This window comes from Colletotrichum phormii, assembly GCF_030913505.1.
Source record: "Colletotrichum phormii strain CBS 102054 chromosome Unknown BDP81scaffold_1, whole genome shotgun sequence".
NCBI lineage: Eukaryota > Fungi > Ascomycota > Sordariomycetes > Glomerellales > Glomerellaceae > Colletotrichum > Colletotrichum phormii.
Window position 1 is genome coordinate 4,111,938 of NW_026851443.1, and position 18,203 is coordinate 4,130,140.

An 18,203-nucleotide genomic window follows, 5' to 3' on the forward strand; every position below is an offset into this window, starting at 1 on the left:
CACCTTCATTCCAATTCAATTACTTCAAAAAATCCAAGACCTCGTAGGTCAAGTATTCTTATATACTCTCTCTTCCACACCAGCCAAACCCAAGCAGCCGGACTAGGACTGGAAGATCAATTAAGCCACAACAACCACCGGACCTTCTGCTTTCCAACGAATATACCTCAGTTTCCCACAAACAACTCGTCTCGCGCGCTGTCTCGGCCTCTCAATGATCCTCAATGCTGCGGGCGCAATGTAACCTTCAACTCTCACTTGCCTGCCTAACACCCCAGTAAGCCATATTGAAGTTTATTATGCCAAATACCAACGATGCACCGGGGCAACGAGGTAACGCCAACATTCCCTCAAGTTTTTACGACCGAACCATGGAACCTTGGTGGCTGAGGGAGATCAAGCTTTGCCTAAACATGCCTCAGTCGAGACATTCTCATGCTTCGTGCGATTGAATCCTGTTGACAAGGTTGCCCGAGATACAGCTCCGGTGAAGGACTCGACATCATTGTGGTGACGATTTAGCAGAAGTGTATCTGAAAACTAATGCAACTGACAAGAATATGGCACAAGGAGCGGCCTCAGGAAGATGGAAACTCGCAAGTCACTCAAGCTTAGGCGTAACAGTCGCACAAGCATCAGACGCGAATAACAGCGTGAGGCAAACGTTGGGGTCCTAATCGTCTATTCTCCAAAACCAAGTTCACGACAAAAGATAACATAAACTACAAAACATCTACTGATATTACCCAGTGATACAGTTCGTACAAGTCGTAACTGTTCCCTTTCCCCAATGCTAGTTAGAACAAAATTTCACACAAATCCCATAAGCCGCGGGAGAGAACTACCTAGTCTATATGTGAACCGTACATGTATCTTATGCTAATGACTTCGTGATTCGGTGCTGGAAAAGTCACGCTCAGGCGGTAGCCATGGGCAGGGCTGGGAGCAGCGACGTCTGTCCGATGAACCAGGATCGGGTGACGACGTAGCAAACCTCGCCACCAGGCAGAGGAGCGCCAGCCGTGTACAGGCCGGGAGGCAGCGTGAGGGTGCCGGCAATGTTGGGGCCAGTGCTGGTAGGAACCGGCGCACCGGTGATGGTGGTGCCAGGCTGGGTGACGGTGTTGACAACAGTGACGGACGCGGTAGTACCGGCGCCGGTGCTGACGCTGACGCTGGTGACGGTGGAGACAACCGGCGGGGAGACGTCGAGACGGACGTAGACGGTAAGACGAACATCAGTCGGGATCTGGCGACGGGCCAGGCGGACGGCAGAGGCGCGACCACCGCAGCGCTGGGCAGGGTTACCAGGGCAGACAGTGTTGCACTGGTTCTCGGGAACGAGGACGGTGAGAGTGTTGTCGATGATGTCACCACAGTAGCAGTCGGTACCGAACAAGGCAGCGAGTCTGGAGCTGGCGGGGCAGGCAGCAGTACACTTCTCGAGGGTCAACAACGCATCCGACAAGGCCAGGAAGAACGTGGGGAAGCTGCTGGTCGAGCTGAAGCATCCCAAGAGAGAGAAGCCGTCAACACTAGCAGGGTTGGGAGCAACGCTGGAGGTAGCTGCAGCAGCGGTGCTGTCGGTCGTCGCGCCGCCATCGGGGCCAGTGGTAGGGCTGACAATAGTAGATCCACCAGTGACAACGGTAGAACCTCCAGAGACGAAGGTAGAGCCGCCAGAAACGAACGTGGAGCTGCCCGAGACGATGGTAGAGCCACCAGAGATGCCAGTGGAACTGCCAGCAACGAAGGTCGAGCCACCGCTGACGAAGGTAGAGCCACCGGTAGGAGCGGTAGTCGAGCCAGAGCGGGTGGTGGTAGGGCTGGAGGTAAGGGTCGATCCAGGGCTGAAGGTAGAAGAGGCCGAAACACCGCCGGGAGTGGTGGTCGCAGAGTTGGTAGCGGCGGTAGAAGCGGGAAGGCTGGAAGTGGTGCCGCTTGCCGTGCAGGAAGAGCCTAGGAGAGATTGTCAACAGCGAGATCATTAAACATGCGAGGCTTAACGCTTGACTTACGAGGAGTGGCGCTCAAGGTGATCGGAGTGCAGTTAGGCGGGACAGTGGTACCGAAGGTAGCGTAAACTTGACCGCTGTTGTCCTGGCAGAAACCAGCCTGTCCTCCGGTGAACGCATCATTCTTCCATGCGAAAACACCGTTGGTGTTGGTGAAGGTCGCGGTGATCGATCCAGTGCTGCCGGAGCGCAGGGCAATGAAAGGAGTACCGGGGCTGACACCGAGGGCAGAGCCATCAACAGTGATGGTGCCAGAAGGGCTGATTCTGAAGACAGCAGCCTGGTTGCAGTTGGTGGGGTTGGCCTGTCCAGTGGTTCCGACGTAGGTAGTTGCGCCGCTCTGGCGGTTCATGAGCTGGGCCATGTCGGGGCCACGCTTCCTCAAGACGATACTAGAAGTGGTGTTGAGGAACGGAGCGCTAGAAGAGCTAGAAGAAGAGCTTGAAGAGCTGGTGATGGTCGTATCCGTGGTGCTAGCAGACGTGGTTGTTCCAGAAGAGCTGGAGCTGGAGCCAGACGAGGTGCTGCTGCTGCTGCTGCTGCTGCTGCTGCTGCGAGTAGAAGAGCTCGAAAACGAGGTGGCGGTGCTGGAAGAGGAGCTGCTGGAGCTGGTAGGTGCTCTTCCGCCGACGATGGCGAGGATGAAGTCAGTCGCAGAGGCCGCGGCGGCGCTGGTGACAGAGTTGGAGGCAGAGTTGGAGGCAGAGTTGGAGGCAGAGTTGGAGGCAGAGTTGGAGGCAGAGTTGGAGGCAGAGTTGGAGGCAGAGACCGTTCCAGAAGTCGAACCAGAGATTGTGGAAGTTCCGGAAGAGGCTCCAGAGGTAGAGCTCTGACTTGCGACGGACGTTCCAGTGTTGGTAGGGACGAACTGAAGGTTCGTGTCAGTGTTGACCTGGGCAGAAGGAACGAAGGATGAGCTCAAAGTAGTCGAGGCGGCAGCAATGGCAACCTGGCTGGCAGGAGTCACGCTGAGAATCGTAGCGGGATCAACAGTGCCAGTCTGGCGTCTGAAGAAGCTGCGACGACGGCTGCTCGCAGCGGCGGCGCACTGGTCAGCCGGGATGAGAGGCAGAGTCCGGAGAACAGAACCGCAGAAGCAGTTGCCTCTGATGACGGTGGTGAGTGCCAGAGACTGGGAAGCGCAAGCAACCGCGCATGCAGGTGCGGTAGCGGCATTGGGAGGGTTGACAGTGTTCTCGAAAGGCGACTCTCCAGCGGGAACACCTCTGCAACCCATTGACTGAACAACGAACTTCTCCGCATTACCACTGGTGTTGGGGATCTCGACGACAACGGCTTCACCGGGCTGGATCTCAAGGGCCTTCGAGAAGGGCACCGGGTCGGGGCTGAGAACAGCGATAGAGGACTGGCCAGGCTGAGCCGGAGATGTGGTAGGGGCAGCCGATGTAGCGGGGGTAGCAGAAGAACTGGCAGGAGCAGCAGTAGAAGAGGGAGCAGCTGCCGAGGAACTGGCAGCAGAAGCAGCAGAAGAGCTTGCAGCAGCAACAAATGAAGAGCTGGCGGCCTCGACTGAGGAAGAGCTAGCAGCGGCAGCAGAAGAGCTGGCGGCCTCAACTGAGGAAGAGCTAGCAGCGGCAACAGACGACGAGCTGGCGGCAGCAACAGAAGACGAAGAGCTGGCGGCGGCAGCGGAGGACGACGACAAGCTGGCAGCAGCAACAGAAGACGAGGAGCTCTCAACCGAGGCAACCGAGGAGGACGAGCTGGCGGCGGCAGTGGTAGAGCCGCTGGTGCTCAAGGTAGCGGAAGTAGAGATGGATTCAGTCGACGAAGAAGTTCCGGTAATGGTGCTTAAGGTAGCGGAAGTAGAGATGGATTCAGTCGATGAAGAAGTTCCGGTAATGGTGCTCAAGGTAGCGGAAGTAGAGATGGATTCAGTCGATGAAGAAGTTCCGGTAATGGTGCTCAAGGTAGCGGAAGTAGAGATGGATTCAGTCGACGAAGAAGTTCCGGTAATGGTGCTCAAGGTAGCGGAAGTAGAGATGGATTCAGTCGACGAAGAAGTTCCGGTAATGGTGCTCAAGGTAGCGGAAGTAGAGATGGATTCAGTCGACGGAGAAGTTCCGGTAATGGTGCTCAAGGTAGCGGAAGTAGAGATGGATTCAGTCGACGAAGAAGTTCCGGTAATGGTGCTCAAGGTAGCGGAAGTAGAGATGGATTCAGTCGACGAAGAAGTTCCGGTAATGGTGCTCAAGGTAGCGGAAGTAGAGATGGATTCAGTCGACGGAGAAGTTCCGGTAATGGTGCTCAAGGTAGCGGAAGTAGAGATGGATTCAGTCGACGAAGAAGTTCCGGTAATGGTGCTCAAGGTAGCGGAAGTAGAGATGGATTCAGTCGATGAAGAAGTTCCGGTAATGGTGCTCAAGGTAGCGGAAGTAGAGATGGATTCAGTCGACGAAGAAGTTCCGGTAATGGTGCTCGTGGTGGAGTGGCTGGAGGTGTCCGTGGTGGTTGTGGTGTGGCTTGAAGTGGAGGAGGACGAGGAGCTGGTGGTAGAGCTGGAGGAGGAGGAGGACGAGGTTGAGTTGTCGACTTGGATGTTGAAGTGGATTTCACCAAGCGTACCACCGCAGTTCTCAGTTTGAGTAGCATCATCAGGGCAGAGCGTGTTGCAGTCGCTATCGGTGACAGCGGCAACATTCGTAGGGGCCGGGCCGCAGCCACAGGTGAATGTACCGTTGCTGCTATCCGATTCGTAGATGCCAAATACAGCGTAACCTTGGCAGAAGTTGTTACACTTTTCCTGGGTCATGGCCGGAATGACTTTGGTCGCGGCGGATTGCGTTCCCGGGGGGAAACAGTTGCCGCTGGCGGGGGTGATTACCGCCTGGCCGACGCCGGCCAGGGACAATGCAGCCAAAAAGGCCGCCTGCTTCATCCAACCCATCTTGTCGGTAGCTTTCGAAGAATAACTGATGAAATACAGCGAGCCAAAAGGCAGAGTCGAGACTGGAGAGGGGAGGGGAGTATTAAGACGAAAGGGATGTCGATCTCCCTAAAGAGTGACGAGCGCGAGCAAGAACCAAGCAACAAGAACGAATGACTGCCCAAACTTGCCCCCGGAAGAAAAACCAGGTTGAGACGGACGAAAAGGAGAAGCGAGTGTGAGTCGAAGCGCGGTGATGAGAACACGGAAAATCCGATATTCTGGGAGGAGAATCTTGGCCGTATTTGAAAGCTTCTCATCGTGAGGGCCAAGAATGCTGGCCCTGTCGCCTCTTACCCACTTCCAACAACACGGGCGGCATTGGATCTCCCACCTCCCTTCCCACCTTAGGGCTGCCGGGTGAGAGCATAGGCTCGCTCTCAGGAACCTGGAATGTTCGAAATGACGATTCTCAGGTCCAGCCGTATGCGATGCTTTTCCCCTGAACGCCAGTCATTCCTCCCACGCAATACTCGGTCGACGTATGTGGGTGTCTGGCCTGGCTTGCATCTCGGACGGCCGCCCTCCCACTCCGGAGTCGAAACGGAGTAGAGGCAAAAGGGCAAAGGGGGGCGTTGGCGAGCAATGGGACCTGGAACCAGGAAACCGGATGGCCTGGCGATGTCTCGCAAGAGCCGTGGCTACTTTGCACATTTCCATTCATCATTCTTGCCTCCTGGCCGTAGCGGGGAGGGATTTCTCCTGCGGCTGAAATCAGACAATTAAACGGGGGCCGCTTGTTGCAATTTTGCGAAGCACGTTTTCGAGAACGGCGATGGCCTCTCGGTCTAGCCTAAACCCCTCCATCCTGTTGGTAGGAGTCGTCGTTGGTGTAGAAGCCAGGATGTGTGGGACAACTAAGAGAATGCCGGCCGCCCGCCATACTTTCCTCTACGTTCTTGTGCAACGGCGGGAAGAAACACTGAAGCGCGAGACCAGAAGCCTGGCTATGCAACGTGCGGAATGTAGAGGGGTGAACGAGCCGTCGTTGATCGAGGGACGGAGGAGGCATAGCGGTCTTGACTCTTGAGGTTGGATGCGTTACGTGCCTGGGTACCCACACAGTTTGCCGTGGGCCAAGAGAGCCTGCCGATGAGTGTTTGTGTATGTGTGTCTGCGTACAGTGTGAGCATAGCTATGCTTGCTTAGAAAGTAAGAGACACCAATGTCTCGCGAGCATATGAGCAGAGAAGTCTTGTCTGCACAAGACCTTCAGCACGGCATCCATATTGGGTGGTAGTCGTTGTCCCTGTACAACCAACGGCCCCCCAAGTCCCTGGACCAAAACGCTTGTACGACTGGGCGACAAGGGTTGTGGTCGAAGATGGGGATCAGTGTTACACAAACATGTGGCCATGTCGTGCAGAGCGGGCGAAGTGGAGGCCGGGACACGTGAAAAGAAACTTGAAGACAAAGGCAGAGAGGAGAACAGAAAAGACGGAACGGACGGGGGGCTCCGCCGGCATACCATGGGTCGAGAAATTCCAGACTCCTGGAAACTGGTTGTCCAAAGAAAATGCAAGACGTCGAGATATTGGAATGTGGAGTGACGCTGTTGGATGGCGACGAGTCGAGGGATATGTGAGAGGCGTCGACAACTGGTAGCCCTTGGTGGAAGCTGAAGTTACATCTGCCCGTTTGAGGCCAAGAGGGAAAGAAAGGGTCCAATGACATCTTCTCACCTTGCAAGGAGTGGGAGGAATACATGCTCCGTCCTCTCCCTGCATAAGCCACGTTGCTTCGATGTTGCTTCTTCCCTCCTTGGAAACGCGTTTCTCCCTCGCACTATCTGTACCTCTTCAGAGTACTAGGTATCGTTAGCCTCTCTCTACAGGCAAAATGTCACTGCCAAGACATGATAACACTAAGTTGGCCATCTTTCCTTTTTCCTCCCCCTCTGCTATCCATCTAGACAGAAAGTCAACTGCCGTCCATCCATACTCGTCGGAATCGTCCTCTCCAAGACTGGCTCGCTGATGTCGATGATGCATAAGAGCTCCATGTTGCCCACGCCCATCAATGCCAAAGTTTGATTGCAAACGATAGCATACTTCCCACGAGGAACTTGAAGTCGTGAGCCCTTAGTGCCTCTCGAGCCATGCCAATGGCGTTGCGGATCGGCCTTTTCTCATCTGCGTTTTTTACGAGCCTTTGCAACGCCCTCGGTTCCGTGCCAGACCCCGCCGTCGATGACCGCCGATTTCGAAACCGAGCAAGGGAGATGGCATCCATGACTGTACTACGTAGGCTACGACATCGAACGGTTCTGCTGATTCTGTCAGTATCATCAATGGCTCGCGGCGATACACTCAGTCGATATGACACTTTGCCAGGTCTGGATAGTCGTATGGCACAGGACGCACTGACACCGCCAGGCCTGAGTGGACAACATCTTTCTTCTCTTGAGTGACCATGACTTCTAGCCGCGGAGCCAACACAATCCCAAACGTGATTCCGTGATAAGACGTCGACAGGTATAGTCCTAATTCCCACAGATATCTTCTGCTCCAACCAGAGGGAAAACATCGCCCATTCGTACTCCTTGCTCCAGGGCGAGTTCGTACCGCATCCGTCCTCCCTAATCTCCACTACATTCCTCCCAAAGCTTCCTGACAACTGCCGCTCCTTGCGTGCCTCGAACCCGCCATGTGGGCACTGGCCTTGCCCACCTACTTGCCGTGCGGAGCGTGCCCTCAACGGATCACGCAAGCCGTGGTTCTTGCGTGCTTGACTGCATGCGTAGAAACGTCGATCAGCCCTCAAATTCAACAACACCCTTGGCATTCGTCTCGCTCCGGTTTGTGGGCTCAATGTCCACCAGCTGTCCTTCCTTGCTGCTACCATTGTTGGCACCAGCCTCGGCGTCTGCCCCGTCGAGAAGGTCACGGTCTTCACTCCGCACACTCCGTCTCTCGATATCCGCGCTTCCGCTGGATGTGCCTTTTCTGATGCCGATTTCGACTCCGATGTCCGCATCGTCCTCTTCGTCTTCGACGTCTCTTTGTTGCCCAGGCACAGCGTTCTTTTCCAACTCCTTTTGAGCCTCCTCCATCCTCCGACGGACTTCTGCAGCCACACGCATTCCGTCCGTGACGATGTTGTCCAACACACCGCGTAGGCCACGGGTGGCCCCTTGTGCTGCAGGATTGAGAGCTGCGACGGGTGCACGTCCGAAGTTGAGACTAGAAAAGGTAGTAAGGGTCGATGTGGGCGTCGACACTGTTGGTAGACCCTCGATGAGGTGGAACGAGGTGGGGAAAGATGACTCGAAAAATTGCTCGAGAAGTTCATCAGCGAGAACAACCATGCGGAACGTTGGGAGCGTCATGTGTAGCGGGTTCGCAGGGTCCAAAGCAGCGTTGGCCGCTTCTGACTGCGCCTTCGAGACACGTCGCTGTGATTGCCCGGCGGCAGGAGGTTTTTCTTCAGTCGGTGATGATGGCGACTCGGACGACGACTTCTTTGCCTTGCTTGGACTACCTGGAGGCGAATCCATGGCAAGAAGGTCTTCCTCATCATCATCATCGTCGCCAATGGCAAATGCCTCACTGTTCTCCGTAGACTTTGGCTCCTCTTCTTCGTGGATTTTGTTGTTGGGGTGGTCCGGGTCGGCGTATTCGAAGCATCTTCTGATGAATGCGCTGACACTACCCAGGAATCTTTCGTTGGTCGAGATACCAGGTAAGCTTGGCTCGCTGCCCTGGCCAGTCGGCGTGCTGAGCGTGAGCGTAGAGGCACTCGGGCTTAATGAGCCCTCGAGCCCTCTTCTTGATAGGAAGAGGAGCGCTTCAGAGATGCGCAAGATACCCTCACGGTCAACCTTGCCATCGCCATCGTCGTCGTAAAGTTCAAAGAAATACGTAATCGTTCCCATAATGTCCTTTTTGCCTTTGATTCTGGCAAACCCTGACACTACATCAGCCAGGGTTAACACACCGGCACCGCTTACATCCCATTTTTTGAACAGTTGCTGCATGAATTCGTGGTCGGCAGGTTCTGGGCCCGAGCCCCATGGGGAAAGGAGACCATTATTTTGACGACGGCTTGTGTAGGCGTTTCTGTCCTTATCGGCGAATGTGTCGCGGCGCGGTGTAGTAGGTGAGTCGGACATCGCCCACTTTGCCATGTTGGCGAGGAATTCCCTAAATGCATCGTAATCCATCAGGCTGGTGCTTGCACCGAGGGCCACTCGTCCCTTTTCGACGTGTTCGTCGTTGGGTTCAAACACATCTCGCGCTCTAGGCCGTGCGTTCTTTGCACGACGCTGCTTCTCCTGCTGAATAATGCTCTCTCGTTGTTGTCTCTCGTATAAGATTGTATAGAAGCGATCGTATAAAGCGCCTAGCTCCTCTGCGGCAAGGAGCTTGCTGTCGGGGCCCAAATTTCGAAGGGCTGTTCTCTTTGCGAAACTCTCAATGTTGCTAAGCACGGCATCCTTGTTCTTCAACCGCAGGTCCGTGATGCTGCTGTGGGTGATGCCCGAGAATTCTTTGAACGCTACCACCATCAACTCTTGGAACTTGGTTACGGCGCGCAGCTTTGGGTTCTCCGACTTTGGGTGTGCCGACTCGTCGAGACGAGCAAAATAGCCCTTGAGAACGGAGATGAAGGCGCCGTCATCTGTGGCATCCAGAAGCTCCTCACCGTTGATTCTCAAGATGGCGAGTCCTATTTGGAACAGGACTTTCGGTCCCTCAACGAAGAAGACATCCAGAACTCGGAAAGCGAAAACCAGTGGCATGGAGTTGATGTATAGTGACAGGAACCAAGGCAATGACACGACCGAAAGCTGGACATCGCTCTTCACCAGATGTTCCCACAGGATAGGCATCGTCTTCTCAACAAGTGATTCAAAGACTTTTTGGTCCAACAGAGTTCCGTACATTGTCGTAGAGTAGTATCCTGGTACTAGCCTGTCGCACATGGAAGACAGCAGGAAGAAGGCCTGCGTCTCGGACATGTAGATGAGCAATGCCGCAACGACAATGTTCATGGCCTGGCAGTACCCGACGTCGGGGTTCACCCAGCTGTAGGCTGTAAGCACACGGCGGAGACGGCCGATGCCCTCTTCGCTTTGGAAACCGGGATACTCTGGCAAGCTTCGATTTAGGTCCTTTTCGATCTCGTCGATAGCGAGAGACTCTTGGCCTTCATACTTGGCCAACGTTTCGGCATACAGTGTCGGGTGCTCGAGTCGGAGGTAGATCGATCCGGATGTCAACTCCCAAGTCTCACCTCTCAGTCGATTAGGCAGACCAACGCGGATGAGCTTGTGGAAGGTCGGCTGGCGGATAAGCGTCATGTTTCGTCCATTGTCGCGCAGGTACTCGGCCCAGAGGCGCATCTTGGCCCTGTCGCGGAGCTTCTTAGGGTCTCCAGGGTAGCGGAAGAGCATGCCCAGGCCAGCGTCGGGCGGGCTCGCATTCTTTTTGTCGTCGGAGCGGAGGAGGTACTCGGAGTAGCACTCGCCGGTAACGTTTTTGTACTTGCCAACATTCCCGACGCCGGCCCTCAGTCCCTTCTTCAGACCATCGCAGAAGCGCTCGCAGCCCTGGCGGGTACCGGCAAGATGTATCGTGATCCTTTGTTCCCGAACATCCTTCTTGTCCTTGTCGGGGGCGGGTTCCTTGTCCTTGTCCTTCTTCTCCTGCTGGTTGATGCCATTCCAGGTGGTAATCGCCAAGGCAAACTACGTGGTAGAGCAGCATGTCAGTTCATGGCCTTGCGGGGGATGGAGCACGGACTGCTGTCAATGTCACAACCCGGGGTTTGGAGCAACGTACCTGGAAGGTCTGGCTGTTCAGCCTCTCTACCCTTCTGATGGCGCAGAGGGGAAAGGTGAAGCCGTTTCCGCTGGGGCCTCCGCCGTGTGTTTGGCCAGTGAAGGCAGAGCTTGTTGAGGTGCTGGCGCCCTGGACGAAACTTGAGGGTGTCGTGGAGAAGCACATGTAGCCTTCAGACAGGTGTAGCTTGCCAGCATAATGGTAGCCTCGATCGTGGTCCTTGCCTCCATAGGTGGCATTGGCGGGCGGGATGGTCAACTCGGCATTGATCTCGTACAGCGGCGTCTGGGTACTGGGGAGACGGAACTGGTTCTGGAACAGCGACGACTTGGATGGGTTCTTGTCGGAGTTGGTCAGGTTCAGTCCCTGGGTCGGGTCGACCAACTGCTGTGCCTTCTGCACGAGGCTGGATAGAGTGAACATCCTGAAGCTGTTGCACTCAGCTGGTCATGTCGGGGAGTGGTATCTAAAGGGAGCCGCGGATCGAAGGGCTCGGCTTGGGCCGGATAGATAAAGATTCGCGGGATGCGTGAGGTAAGGTAAGGTCGGGTCTTGGTCGGAGGCTCGCAGACCTAGAAGGGTGAGGGGGGTTCGAGCCCAAAACGAAGTGCTGGCTGCCAAAGAAGTGAAGGGATGTCTTTTGGCGTCACAGCAAGTGAGAATATGGTCCTTGAAGCATCAGTACGCCTCGAGACTGAAAGGTAGTGTTCGATTCGGTAGTCGGAGAGAGTCTGGAGAGTAGGATTTCGTTGGATGATTTGATGGGGAGAGAAGCAGTAAGGTAAGCAAGCAGCTGCGCGCCAGAGGTCATGACTGGAGCTGAATGCAATGGAGTGGATAGTTGGAGGTTTCCCGCCAAGGATTCCATCCGTCCATGCCCAGAGGGTCACGGTACGTACCCACCCTACCTTTCCTGAGCCAGTCTGCCCTACCTGAACTGCTAGTGACCTGCAGCCATGGCAGCCCACCTGATGCTGATGCACCACCACTCACACCTCACATTTCCCACCTCCTAATACTTCCAGGTTCCTATTAGCTGGGCACTTTAGGTGCTCGTGAACGGCAGTCGGGCACCTTAGTCACTAGGTATCACTATCTAAGGTAAGGTAAGGCAGGAGAGGATGGCTACCCCTAATCGGACTGCACGGGAGGCACCTCATAATGGGCGGTTCGCAGCCCGGCAGTCCCCTGCAGAGGGGTAACCCCTCTGCACCTTATTCGCAACCCGCCTGCGCCGGCCATTCTTAGGTCACCGCGCTCCACCTCCCTCGTCAGTCTCATTCTCATCTCACCCATTAAACGCACCCGGCTGCTCCCTCCCCCCCCCCTTACTCAGCCAGAGGTCATACATACCTTACGCACTTTGGTTCGGAACCCCTTGATCTACCCTAGCTCACCAGCTTTTCCACAGGACGGATATGATGGCACTTATCCCACCTTCCACATTCCAGTCTGGTCGACCCTTCAGATCTTCAGATCAAGCACATATGATGTTACTTCCCTCTCTCAACTGAAAAAGAGCCTCATCGGCCCCTCGGGCACACAACTTGATCCCGCAACTTCACCTCTGTGAGTTACAATGGAAGTGCGATGAGTCTGAGAAAGGGAACGCATCGCCTGGTCCAGGTGACGTGAGATTGGCCCATCACCAGAGTGACAACCCACGAGCATGTGTCATGCCCAACTCGGCTAGCTTCTCAAGGAGCTGAGACACTCCCCCATGCTGTCATGGCAAGCACTCTACGGAGTAGTCGCTGCTCACGGGGCGCTTTGACAACCCGGTCAACCAGCAGCATCTTGCGATTTGCTCTCGTCTTTTGTCTCTTGACTTGCTTCTTTCCAGTGGGCATGGCAGCTCGCTCGCATAGGTGTGACACTGGGGCAACAAGAAGAGACAACAACCGGTAGCATGACTGCACTGTCTCTTACAGATACGAACTTTGTCTTTCTATTCCTTGATCGGAGGGAGTATCTCCTACCTCCGAAATACAAGGTTCCTGAATTCCTGAACCGCCCCCTGGTGCAGGCAGGCTAATCCTTCAACCGTAACCTAACGCCTTCAAATACCCGTGTGAAATGGGATCAAGAAAACAACGCACGCAATGCCTATCCAGGGTTTGACCAGCAGAATTTCCCTCACACACATAGTCCAGACCAAAAGCCTAAAAGCTCTTTCCCCTTGTCCAAGCTCTGCCTCTTGAGCGCCGCTGAAAGGGCCGCTCACTCTCCTGACCCTCGCTACCAAAATCACATTCAGTACAGTTACAGGTTGGAGTATCATAAAAAAACACATGAAAGAATTATGGAGGCCAACTCCCCCGAGTAAAGACCAACTCCGAACGCATGATTCATATAATGATGGGTCGAAAAGGTTGACAAAGCTTGCGTCAAAAGTCCTTGAAGTAGTGGTCGTACTTCTGGACCATGTCGTCCGTGTACGCTTCCCTCTTGCCGTCGTCCTCGGGGTAGATGTCGAAGCATTGAGCATCGCCAGGGTATCGAATTGGCGGGATGATGGGGCCCTGTACTCGTCGGTGGTACATGTCGTCCCAGTTGACCCCTCGGAAGAATGGGTGCTCTTTGACCTTGGCCGCTCCCCCGCTGACATTTCCTAGTCGTCGGGATCGGTCTACAGTGCAAAAGGATCTGATCAGATCTTGAGCTTCGGCTGATACTGGCGGGTCATGCGGGAACATGACGGGCTTCTCGACAATTCTGCAAAATTTTGTTAGTAGCTGCTGCAAAGCCACAGCTGGGGCCTACCGGCCGCGGTGTAACTCACTGCTTGTAGATTTCAATTGGGTTCTGGTGCCAGAATGGCGGGTATCCCGTCAGAAACTCGTAAATCAGAATGCCCAGTGCCCACCAGTCCACCGCTGTCGTGTGACCTTTGTTATGGATCACTTCCGGAGCGAGGTATTCGGGAGTGCCGCAGAGGGTATAAGTCTCAATGGGCTGGCCCGAGCTATTGCTCAGCCTCTTTGCGAAGCCAAAGTCAACCAGCTTGATATGGCCCTCACCATCCAGTAGAAGATTTTCGGGCTTGAGGTCACGATAGGCGACGCGACCCTGTTGCTCGTGCAGATACTCCAGCACGAGAACAATCTCTGCGGCGTAGAAGCGCGCCGTCTCCTCCTCGAAGCGCCGAAACTTGCGCAAATAGCTGAAAAGCTCACCACCAGGAACATAGTCCAGCAGCATATACAAGTGATCGCGATCGGCGAAGGAGGAGATGAGATTCGTGATGAAGGGGTGGCCGGCGACATCGCCGAGAATTGAACGTTCGTGACGGACGTGATCGATCTGTTTAAGCTTGATGACCTCTGTCTTCCGCAGGATCTTCAGCGCGAAAACGGTGTCGCGCTCCTCTTCAGTCGCATTCGCTGGGCGCACAAGACACACTCGTGCAAATGTTCCTGCAAGGCGGTAGTCCAAGATTAGCAAACGGTTTTCCAAGACAAACGTAAGCAGGTGCAGAGAGACACCAGGACGGGGGGACGGGAATGGGGCGCAAACGAACCAGTTCCAAGCGTTCTTACGACGCGGAAATCCTGAGGAGTCAACATCCGACTTGCGATAGGTCCAGCTCCAGCATCGGAGTGCTGTTGCGCCTGAGCATGGCCATTACTGCTGTTGCCTCCGCCCATCATCTTGGATAAACCCCCGCCAACCTGATTCGACAGGGGACTCGCATGCGCAACGGTAGCCGCCATATTATGTAGTTTTTTGTTGATGGCCGTTAATCCCGTCATAAAGAGTAGGGTGAGTTCGGTTCGGGTAGGCGAAGTTGTTTGGTATGGATATCGTTCAGCTGGGTAGCACGTCGATCGCCACCATCACGGCCTAAAATGGTGATCCAGTCTGGAGACAGGCCAAGGTAGACCAGCCGTCGTGGGTTTGGTTTTGGAAGATGAGTGACAGAGGGAAGGAGGTAGGTGGTGTTCGTTGCGTCTCGTAAGTGGTCAATGGGAAAGAGTTGTGGTGGTGGAAAGGGGTTCGGTTCGGATCGAGGCTTCGTCTGGTGCTGGGTCTAGGCCCAGGACTGGGGATCGATATGTGTGGTTCGAAGCTATAGAACTGGAGCTGGCGGGAGGCACCGTTTCTCCCCCTGGGGCAACGGACTACTGCGAACGCGAATAAGACGAAGAGTGGTTCGCGGCGTCTGATATGGGCGAGGGTAAGGTATGATTTCGTTCTTTCTCTCCGTCGGTGTTCTGTGTCTGTATCTGGATCGGTCAGGTATGTGGTGGGAGGAGACGCTTCTCTTCCTTCTCGTTGGTGGTGACTTCTGGGGCCTCTCAGCTTTCACATTCAGAGAGAGGGAAAACCTTCAGACGAAAGGGCCGTGGCAATGACGAAAGGCAGCAGAATAGACAGCTACATACGGTAGGAGCACTTATGGGGCAGGACCAGGAAGGAAGGGGGGGGTTGCTGCTTCCCAATTGTTGCTTGCTGGGACCGCTAGCCTCTTGGGTTGTGATTGCCGGGATGGGACGTGGAACACCACGTTATGGGCAGGCAAGAGGCGTGGGTTCTTGCCTTCTTTGCTACCCGACAACACGGGGGTACCCTCCCACGCCGCCCACTTTCACTCCTTCCCACTTTGCAACCGCGATACCTCGTGATACCTCTTTCTCACTCTAAACACCACTACCCAAAATGAGGCAAGATGTATCCCGAGTACCTCCTGCCCTCACTCACCGCGTGGACAAGTACATAATATTAGAAGGCCGTGTGGATGGGGACTTGCATTGTGCGGATGGGGCGGTCGCTCCTTCAACCTGCACTTGTAACCTCACCAGCAGCTGCACTTTGACGGGCAGCTTTGCCGCCTTTCTCGCTCTCTCTTACAGCCCTTCCAATCCCAATCCACGACTATCATTCGTACACTACCAACTACCTAACTGTGTTAGCCACCCGCCCAGATACTGCGGTAGAGTCGATGCAGAAACAAGTCTCGACTATGCAGCTTTGCAGCGGGTGCGGCGTGTAATCCAGCAGAACCACCGACATGGTCTTTCCCCTTTGGGAATAGCCTCCTGTCCACCCGGTGGAAATCCGGGGACTCCTCTGCCCATGTCTCGACTCGGCCCGCCTCGGTCACACTCGCACTCCTCTGCTGCTGCTGCTTCTTCTTCTCTACACGGTACCATCTTCCTCGACTCCTCGCGTGGTCCCCCTACACATCGCCACGACCATTCATTCCGTCTGGAACATCCGCCTGGGACCGTCAGCTACGGAGGCTGTCCGTCACCCCCCACATGGCACCGCTTCAGCTCTGGGCTCTGGCACTCAGCTCGCATCACGGCAGTATTACGGGTTACTCGCCCCGTGGCCCCCTTTCTTGCTGGTCCGTTCGCCTCTTTCTGCAACATTCGTCAACAGCACCGACCATCTACGGAGTACGGATACCTATTTCGCTTTGTTCATCATATTGAAATCTGGCCCGCCAGTCTCACTTTCTCGCTCTCGACTCTCGACTCTCGAGTCTCCTACAGTCTCCCCCCGCCAGCCCCAGACCAAGAAACCTTCGCCGCCCCCTGTTAACCATCTGCACTCGGATTTGCTGATATCAGACCAGCTATCCAGTGGACGCTCTTAATCCGATGTCTTCCACGACGAGACACCCTGACTTCCACAGCCGAGTAAATCTCCGAAACCCTGATACGCCCCGGGACTGTGGATTATATGTTCCTCTAGTCTTCAGGGGCCCTTTTGGCCAATGTCAGATACAGGGCCTTCCGAGGCAACGAGGAGATGTTCATCATGCCCACCGCTCCAATACAGAGTCCGTATCGCAGCGGACAGTATCCCGGATTCAGACACGACCTAGCTTTGCCGTACACTGATCCGTATTTGGTCGGTCTCCGTCCTCGCTGTTCTTTGGTAGTGCATCTACGGCGCTCCATCGGCCACAAACAAGCGGCGGCGGTGGTATCATGCTCTGTCTTCCTCACCATACCACCGTGGCGTAGCAAACGTGGCTGCCAGCGCGAAAGAAAAGTGGTTCTGACGGGGCCTCCGGACGTTTGAAGGCCGATGAAAAGACGGTAAAGGCAAAAAAGAAGACCTAACACCAACTGACAAGACAGTCTTAGTGTACGGAGCATGTGCCTAGACTACGGCTGATCGAGGCGTTGCTGCTCCCCCGAGGCTTTCATCGCATCCAAGACATTCAGTTTCACACAGGGCCGCCTCTTCGTTAGTCAGTTCTCGCCCGGGCCATGCGGAATCCGGTCCCGCGGGGAGGGAAAGGGCCTGATCAGTGATACACCTTGCATGCAAGCGACTCTTATCGGCGGCTATGACGCAACGTCTCGATCTCATCCCACCTCTCGCCCACACCTCACCTCGCTCACTAACTCTTTCCAACGAACATCCGGTACGACATGCTTTTCGGCTTCGCAATCCGAGCCGTATCTACCATGGCCTGGCAAGTCAACCACGTGCTGTCTACCGCACGGGGAAGCATAGCCGCTCTGCCATGCTCAGCAATGCAACAACCTCTACTGCATCTCAATATCTCGTCATGGCCGAGCTTAAAAGAAAAAGAGTGTACCGTGAAATCAATCCCCAGAGAGTTTGTCCGGCAACATGTCAAAAATGGCAAATCCGGGGGCCACGAAACCTTGGTATGCCGGCAACCAGTCAACCAGAAACACATCACTGAGATCCTCATCGGCCCTTCGTCAGCGCCATGCGGCTTGGCCTGGGTCCTGCTTCCTTTACGTCTTTTACATGAGTCGCGCCCATGCCTGAGTGCGGCAAAGGCCCGACGGTTATGTCACTTCAGCCCCCAATGAACCGTTGTTTCCTTCTCATTGAAAATTTCTTCCGGTTTTTTCAGGTCGCCCGGCCGGCAGTTCCTGAGATAAGCACCAATTTCCAGCCCCAAATACAGAGATGAAGATGTTCATTGTTGAGGTGGCACGCCCCCCGTTCGCTTCCGAGGATCGCGGCGTTCGTCGCACGCCAGATCTCGATTGCCTGCAGCAGTCTAGTGCGTTTCGAAAAGTCCTTTGACGGTCGGCGTAGGCGTAAGGCTGAGATGAGTTTCCATCACGCTCGATTAGGGCCTTCGGTCTCACGTCCTGATCCGGCGATTTATCGGATCAACTAACGCTTTATATGTCGTCCAAACGAACCTCACGCCTTGTTGAGAAGCCTCATCTGTTTTGGGGCCCGACTCCGTGCGTACTCCGGCTTTCAAGGTCTTTACTTCGGAGCCCAAGTGGATTTCAAGCACAACATTGAAAGCTCTGGCGATTTTATGTGCACTCTGCCACGCAGTGGCTCTCTTGGCAGAGTTCCGGCTGAGCCGCCGAATGCGAATGCAACGCCATACTGATTCAACAGACAGAAATGGATCGTGAAGAAATTTGTCACAAGTTACGAGATGCCAAGCTGAGACACTTTCGACTCAAACTTCACAGTCTGAACTCTAGGCTGGGTAGTCTT

The 18,203-nt window shown here is 54.9% G+C and overlaps 4 protein-coding genes across 4 annotated transcripts; all 4 read right to left on the reverse strand.

Annotated features, from left to right (window-relative positions):
• Positions 1-648: 648 nt before the first annotated feature.
• Positions 649-2,554, reverse strand: BDP81DRAFT_414585 (uncharacterized protein). Its single transcript, XM_060589378.1, has 2 exons — positions 2,019-2,554; positions 649-1,959 (listed from the first exon to the last, which is right to left on the reverse strand). Exons 1-2 carry the CDS (start codon positions 2,377-2,379, stop codon positions 917-919), a joined length of 1,404 nt encoding a protein of 467 aa, XP_060452359.1. The 5' UTR covers positions 2,380-2,554; the 3' UTR covers positions 649-916.
• A 4,989-nt stretch (positions 2,555-7,543) lies between these two features.
• Positions 7,544-11,279, reverse strand: BDP81DRAFT_19634 (TBC domain-containing protein). Its single transcript, XM_060582482.1, has 2 exons — positions 10,746-11,279; positions 7,544-10,651 (listed from the first exon to the last, which is right to left on the reverse strand). Exons 1-2 carry the CDS (start codon positions 11,166-11,168, stop codon positions 7,715-7,717), a joined length of 3,360 nt encoding a protein of 1,119 aa, XP_060452360.1. The 5' UTR covers positions 11,169-11,279; the 3' UTR covers positions 7,544-7,714.
• Positions 11,280-13,132: 1,853 nt separating this feature from the next.
• BDP81DRAFT_307267 (camp-dependent protein kinase catalytic subunit) lies at positions 13,133-14,458 on the reverse strand (the record flags this gene model as incomplete). The annotated part of the gene is made up of 3 exons (XM_060583350.1): positions 13,133-13,460; positions 13,528-14,161; positions 14,266-14,458. 3 exons carry the CDS (start codon positions 14,456-14,458, stop codon positions 13,133-13,135), a joined length of 1,155 nt encoding a protein of 384 aa, XP_060452361.1.
• A 1,936-nt stretch (positions 14,459-16,394) lies between these two features.
• Positions 16,395-16,952, reverse strand: BDP81DRAFT_19661 (uncharacterized protein). Its single transcript, XM_060582485.1, has one exon. It carries the CDS (start codon positions 16,853-16,855, stop codon positions 16,442-16,444), a length of 414 nt encoding a protein of 137 aa, XP_060452362.1. The 5' UTR covers positions 16,856-16,952; the 3' UTR covers positions 16,395-16,441.
• Between the last annotated feature and the right edge of the window lie 1,251 nt (positions 16,953-18,203).